General features: G+C 36.2%; 2 protein-coding genes across 2 annotated transcripts in view; both read right to left on the bottom strand.

Moving 5' to 3' along the window:
- Positions 1-2,346: 2,346 nt before the first annotated feature.
- MONOS_16010 (uncharacterized protein) lies at positions 2,347-6,180 on the bottom strand (the record flags this gene model as incomplete). Its single annotated transcript, XM_067868919.1, has 1 exon — positions 2,347-6,180. The coding sequence occupies one exon, from the start codon at positions 6,178-6,180 to the stop codon at positions 2,347-2,349; it is 3,834 nt and encodes a 1,277-aa protein (XP_067719514.1).
- Positions 6,181-6,197: 17 nt separating this feature from the next.
- Positions 6,198-7,755, bottom strand: part of MONOS_18311 (uncharacterized protein) — a gene marked incomplete at both ends in the record, with an annotated part of 1,755 nt that continues 197 nt past the window's right edge. The window contains one exon of the mRNA XM_067871320.1: positions 6,198-7,755. This exon is cut by the window's right edge and continues 197 nt beyond it. Coding sequence (XP_067719513.1) covers positions 6,198-7,755 — 1,558 coding nt within the window.

The raw sequence follows: 7,755 nt of genomic DNA, 5'->3' as shown, positions 1-7,755 counted from the left end.
GTTGTCTTGTGAAAATAATCAATCTGCTTGTTATTTCAATATTGTTATTCAAATAGAATTAAATTATTATCGTGAAATCAACGAGATAATTACAAATGGCACGTTGACAATACTTGTGTTTTGTTTTTGTTTGAAATTCATATGCCATCATTTGTATTAATTGGATTTTCTTATTGCAAAGTGATCAAAATGTGATGCGATAAATAGTGATGTGAAATAAAAATTCATATATTTATTGGAGACTGTTCTGTTCCAATATTTGTTGATTTTATAAAGCTTCTGAGTATTTTTCGATTGAGAATTGCATTTGTTTTTTCTTTTTCTTTTTTCTCCATTTCTTCTATTTTTCTCTCTTTTTTTTCGCAAAACTTAAGGGTTTCAAACTCCAACGTTTTTAATTGTTGGCTATCGTTGTTTTTCAGAAATCTTCCGTCATATGATCTGTGTCTTTTCTTTTTTTTCATTCTTGGAGTTTTGCAATCTATGTCAGATGAGAATATATCATTTTCAGTTTCAACTTTTGTTTCTGTTTCTTTCTCTTCTTTCTCTTCTTTCTCTTCTTTCTCTTCTTTCTCTTCTTTCTCTTCTTTCTCTTCTTCGTCATCTATTTTTCTTCTTTTTGAATTTGTTGATTCTTTTGTTTCTGATATTAGTTTTGATGATCTTTTTTTCTTTAACATTTCATCAAGTTCATTTTCATCACACATTTCATAATTGTTTCTTTTTCTCAATTCCTCTTTTTTAAATAAATAAGAAGACAATTTGAATTTTCTCTCTTTCAAAAGAATGCTTTTCAAGCTTGCAACGCTTTCATTGTAAGCACGAAGAAAAATATCCAAACTTTTCTTGCTGATTTTTGAAAGTTCTTTTATATATGCTGTCGGCGTTAGTCTATTGTTGAACCGATATTGAAATTCATAAGCATATTCTTTTGTCTTAATGAAAGTTCTTCCTCTTTTCGGTATGTGGTTTTTCAGATGAGACCACACACTTTCTATTGTTTGAGTGTAAACTTTCGGATTTTCGGGTTTGACAAAATTGAGTGAATGATTGACACTGTCAATGGTGAAGCCGTTTTCACTAATGCAGTTATACGCTGACCATTTGTCAGACATAATAGTTGATGATATATCTATGTTCTTTTTCACAAAATACAATATTGTATCTGCTTTTCGATCTGGAAGAAATTCGACTATCAATTTTTGTGGCTTTCCAATTTCTTTTCTCTCAACAACACCCCATAACCATTGCTGTTCTCTGCATCTTCCAACACCGTTCTTTCTTTTGTGAATTAAAGTTTCATCAATTTCCACTATTCGATCTTTTCCGATTTTTTCCATTTCGAATGTTTCAAAATAACAGCATATTCTTCTTAACTTTTCAAATAATTTCACTACTGTTTTGTTTGATATTTTCGATTCAAAAGTTACTTCCTTAATTGGGTGTTTGTACCAAAAGTGATACAACAATGATGTTAGTTTGAATGGCGAAAGATGAAATTCCATGAAAATTGAGTTATAATTCCAGCTGTAGTTTTTCCCGCATTTTGAACATTTGTAAATATAGTAATCACAATCTTTTTTTTGCGTCCTTAATTCCATCAGTTTTTCGCACTTCCAACACATTCGATTTTTTTTTATAATCCCAAATTTGGACAGCAGTTCAATAGCCATGTGATTTTTGTTGTTTGATCGAACTAAAAACTCACTGAAAGTTAATTCTTTATCTATTAATTCGGTCTCAACCATGTGTTTGATAGAATAATTTCGAAAATGATCAAAAATTTGAAAAGTTAAATAATTATTATGGCTTATTTTGAGAATCAAAAGCTAATGTTTGTCTATGTATTTTGAAATTTGAATTTTGGAAAAATGATAATAAAATCTGCTTTTCAAAATAATCAGCACAATTTATTAAGCAGTTTCAACACAAAACAACATAAACAAAAAAAATGAATGCAATTCAAACATGGAATTAATTCGATTCTTCAATATATTCAAAAATAAAAAGTTTGTCCTATTAAACAATTTTATCAATTCAAAACAAAAATGAACTTTATTTCCTTTTAATTAAATTTGAAGTATATATTAACATGCAAAAATCCATGCATCAATGTATTCACACATACACATTTCATTTATTTCAAAATTGTCTTCAATTTCTATCGCTTTTGTTGTTTGTGCTGTTCCCATTACAAACAACAATAATGTCTTTGTGCTCATCTATCAGAACACACTCCACTGTTCTGCTGCTTCTTCGAACACAGTTTTCGTATCTCGCCTCGTTGTTTTTGCCTGCAAAGCGCATCTCATTTGACACTATCAGCATTGCTGCCTTCGCACGTAATTACCAAATAAATTCTCCTTTCATTTCTGAAAATGATACTCTGTCTGGCATCTGAACCAGAACACTTTTTTCCACCATTCCTTTCAGTTGAAACCACTCGACTTTTTTCACATTCGATCTCTCTCCATTCACAATCTTCTGCCCCGCCACCTCTGCCTCGTACTCCCCAAACGGGATCTGGAGCGTAAGGCACTCCCACAACATCATCCCAATGGAGAAGGCAACAGACTCCTTTGTTGCTCCCAGCTTCTTGTTGATCAGCAGCTCTGGCGCCTTCCACCTCATGCACTCTTTTCTGTTGTCATCATCATCCTCAAAGGCCGATGAAGGAGGTGGTGATTTTGTGAATCTCTCGCTCTTCGCAGAAACATCAGAGGAAGATGTGGCAATGGTGGAGGTTGAAGAGATGGAGGAAGTGTCAGAGTCTGACGAGCAGTCGGAGTGGAGGGCAACGCAGATAACCATGTGCTCTGAGAACAGCACGATGTGGGGACTGAGATTGGCAAGTGACTGAAGCTTGTTTTCCATCTCATCAAAGGAGTGAAGAGCGAGATTGGCCACCCAGAACAAGACCTGGGCAGCTGTCATCTCCCTTTCTTTCAATGAGCCAATTGCCATCTCTTTCTTCTCATTCCGTCCGTGCAACAACATGAACAGCGAATCCCTCAGATCCACAATCAGCTTCTCGTGTGGCGATGAGCATGCCATCGCATCCACCAGATTCGACATCGACGAGGTGGTTGGACACATGCTCTCTGGCCGGATAAAAGTGGAATCTGAATCGGTCGTTGAAGTGGATGAGATGGATGGTGATGGTGTTCTCTTCCTTATCTCTTCTTCATCTTTCTCCAATGCCCATTGAGGAATTTTGTCTGAATCTCTTCCCAAGATGTATTTAGTTGAACCACTCTCAGACAGAAGATGCTCTTCAGATTCCGAATGCACCATTGCCTTCTCATACACCCTCTTCTTCACATTACTTTCGTTTTTCTGCTCTGCCTCCCTCTCTGCTCTCCTCCATTGCTCTTCGGGAGACATCTCCATCGTCACCATCTCAATCTGTTTCAGATCCTTCTTCACTGTTTCATTCACAATCTCTTTCAGATCTTTGTTTTCATTCTTTGCCTTTCTCCATCGAATTGTGACAACAATTGACACAATCAGAATAATAAAAAGAACAATTGCCATGGCAATCACAATCCACAATGAACTTGTCAGGTTGCCTTCTTTCACAACGTTTCCATCTCCATCAGATTCAGATGCAGTTGCATTCTTCAAAATGAATGAATTTGTTGATGATGGAGATTCTGCATTCCCAAACAAAATACACGCGCTAACCTCGATTTCATTTCCACAACTGCTGATCAGTTCCTTTGCCACACTTCCTTCTGCTTCTCTTTCCGATAAAAACCCACTTGCATCAACATCATAATGTTCAATCTCTTTCTCTTCTCCTTTCCTCTTCACAACTGTAAATGACAAGTTGCATGGAATAAGAAGCATCCCTTTGAATGTTAACTTCATTCTATCAGCTTTTTCTTTTGCTTCCACACTCTCCAACACAGGAATGAAGAATGATGAATCTCTTTCTGAAGCAATCCCTTCAAAACTGCACCCATCATTCAACATCCAAAGTGATGTGTTTCTCTCCAATCCATCTCCTCCTTTCAAGCTCATCACATTCAATGTTCCAGAATTTGAACAGATAATGTTTCTTCTCAATGATGGATATCCTTCAATTGATGGGTTGTTGTTCGTGAAATTCCCTGCTTCAATTGTAACGCTTCCTCCACTCATTGTTATTCCACCTTCTGGTGAATTCAAGATTGTTGTGTCTTTCATCAAAACAGAACTCTTCACAACATCCACAAGAGTTCCATCCCATTTGCACATCTCTTCTTCTGTATTTGAATTCTTTTCATTTCTTTTATTTGAACTTCCATCAAATATGCAATTGTCTATTTTCACATCTGTGCAATCCTCCAATTTCATCAATTTCCATTTTGTGGTCTGTGAATTGATTCCACATATTGTGCAATTCGTTAATTGCACCGTCTTTTTCATTGCCAAGCAAGATATCAATGATTCTTCATTTCCTTCAACTGTGATGTTTTCTGTATTGAAATCCTTAATTGTTATTTGACCACATTCATAAATATCTATCAAAGTAGTTTCTATTGTTGAATTGCAAATCGTTAATGAATCAATTACTGAAGGAAGCGGTGATGAAAGATGAATAGCAGATTTATGAAGCTCAAGATTTGTTACATTGCATTCCATGAGCTGTAATTCTCCATTTTCCATTTTTGTAAGGTGGAATGGAATATTTGCAAAAGCTTCATTTCTTTCTCCATCTTCTGTTTGTTGTTTTGAACTGAATGAACAATTCATTATTTCAAGAATACCACCTTCTGGTGATATTAGTGATTCATGAGAAGAAATGAAATTCGAATCAAAAAGAAAGTCCAATCTCAATAATGAAACTGTTCCACTTGTTGTAATCAAAGATTCCTTTGTTTTTTCAATCTGTGTTTCCACTTCAACTTCACACAAATCTCTGCTCTTTGAACTCAAACTCATTTCCTTCAGATTTATTTCTCCATCGATCACACTTTCTTCAACAACGAATATCAAACTCAGAATATCTGAGGTCAGATGCATCAGTCCATGATTAATTGAATAACATGGAAGAATGTTTGTTCCACATTGCCTCTCATCCGATCCATTCACACTGCTCACAATGATCGTGTCACTTTGATGAATCTTCACAAAATCAATCAGATTTGTATCGATTGGATAATCACAGCTATCAATTCCATATATAGCATTGTGGCGAGTATAATAACCTTCTCGAAGATCAAATTGGAATTGGTTTTCATTGATTTGAGAAGAAATGTTGAAGCATTCAATGAAAATATCATTTCCCACTCTTGCTGTATTTGAACTGAATTTCATTCCCGCAAATGTGAAGTTCAAATCCCCTCTTTCCTTTGTCACCAGATACACCCCTCCTCCTTTCCCATTGGTGCAGCTGCATTGACTGACTTCGGACTTAATCATCTTCATTGATCCTGATGCACCCAATGTGAAGAATATTGCCCCTCCTTTTTCACTTGTTTCTGCTTTGTCTTCTGTGATGTTGCTCTCCTTTACAACCAAATCGATCTTTTTCTCACTCTTTGACTCCAAAACGCTTGCTCCATTGTCACTTCTCTTCACTCCTGAAAATGACGAATTATCAATCTCAATATTTGTTCCTTCTTCACCTCCTTCATTTATCTTTGTTGTTAATTCAGTTCCTTTGATCAGAAGAAGACATCCGCCACTTTCATTCAACAATTCCACTCGAACATTCACAAAATGGCAAGAAATTCCAGCATCATGAATAACAAAAATGCTATTTCCAACGTTGCATGATTCCATCGACAGATCATTCACTTCCACATTGCCTCCAATCACATCCACAAACACACAATCAAATCCATTGTTCACTCCTGCTTCTGAATGGAATGAACATCCAGTTATCACCAATTCTCCATTTTTGTTTGAAATAATCGTTTTGGCTGAGTTGTCAAATCCAGTTGACAGTCGAAGTTGGATATTCGTCAATTCAAGGTGAATATCATTCACCATGAAATATTCCAGTTGATTTCCAATTGACTTTTCAACATTTAATACTGCTTTCACATTCTCTTCTCCCATCAATGAAGACTTTTTGATCTGATAATTGGACACATTGAATGAATCTCGAATATCAGTTGATCCTGTTATTTGAGCTGTTTTATTTCCTTCTCCCTTTCCATATTTTCCATCCCTTTCCACATTGTTTTGCATGGCTCTTCCTCACTTCCTCAACGCTCCACATCAAATCCACTCGATGAGATAAATATCTCAGTTGAGCTGTATGGAATCAGAAACATGAACAAATCCTTTTCTTGATGATAGTTATCACTTCCAACAAACAAATTGTTATCATCTTTCATTGAAGAATAATCAAATTTGAATGAATCGTTTGTCACTGAACTGTTGAAATCCTTTCCCAAAATAAACACATTCTTTCCAATGGCTGCATTGTTGTTCTCAAAAGTCACGCCAACACCAAAAAGAAACGGTGCTTGATCCAAACAATTTTGACAATCCAAATACAAGAATCCTCCTTTCCCATTTCTTGAAGAAAGTGAGCAAGATGATGCATTTGTCGATTTGATCACCAAATCTTCTTCATTTATTAACTTCACTCTTGCAACGCCTCCTTCTCCACTGCCTGTGTTCACAATGTGAGAAAAGTTGCTGTTTTCAAACAAAACAGAAGAAGCCATCACCAATGGAGATATGGCAAATGAGCAATCTGTCAGACTACATCCTTTCAATATGCAACTTCCACTTATTGTGGTTACCAATGAGTATTGAATAATATCTGTTGTTGATGGTATCTCAAATAAACAGTTTTCGAGTTGAAGATCTCCACTCGATGAGATCAAAGAATTCATACTTGGTACAAATTGACTTGGAATCTGTAACTTCAAAGATAACAAGCTGAGTGGCTTAATTGATGAAATAACAGATGAAGTTGTTGCAGAATTCCCTTTGATTGTCCTTTCAAAATAAACTGTCTTGTGTTTGGTTTCATCTCCCTCATTCACACACCCATCAATCACAAGTGCATCTTGAAACGAAAAAACATTTTCAATTGTCCCTTCATCCCTCACTTTCACTTTCCTTTCTCCAACTGCTCCACTTCTGTCAATGTGGTCAATTCCACTTTTCATCGATTCACATGGGAATTTTTCAATTCCGCATCCCAATGTGTCATGCCCACCAGTCGACACAGACACAACCACCCACTTCAAAGAAACAAGAAACACTCGAAGATCCATTTCTTCATATTTTCCATCTTCTCCAACAAATGCATTCCCATCATCCTCGTAATCAGTGTTAACAATTGCAAAACGCTCTGTCTTCACACTGTTCACCAGATTGCTGCTCTTCACAAACATGTTCTTCCCAACAGTTGCTGAACATTCAGAAAACGATATTGATGTGAGTTGAAATCCTCCTTCATTCAGACTGCAATCCAGATATATTCCTCCTCCTTTTCCTCCATTGTTCTCATTCTCACAAACACATCCAATAAATGAACTCTCTTCAAGTGCCACATATCCTCCATTCTTCAGAACGATCTTCAATGCTCCTCCTTCTTCACTATTCTCCGATAATGCCCCGTCAATTCTGCTTCCATTCATCACCATTCCAACACCCAAATTCCCTCCAAACACAGCTGCCTCTTCACCTCCATCAATCTCCAATCCTTCCAGTGTGCAATTCAACAACTTCACTTTGTATTCCTGATCATTCATATTTGATGGGGAAAGCGAAATTGAAAACAATGAAACTGTTGATTTCACATCT

Source organism: Monocercomonoides exilis, assembly GCF_001643675.1.
Source record: "Monocercomonoides exilis strain PA203 chromosome Unknown scaffold62-463630, whole genome shotgun sequence".
In the NCBI taxonomy this organism is placed as follows: Eukaryota; Preaxostyla; order Oxymonadida; family Polymastigidae; genus Monocercomonoides; species Monocercomonoides exilis.
The sequence above is the reverse complement of the archived record's forward strand: the minus strand, read 5'-3'. Positions and strand labels throughout refer to the sequence as shown.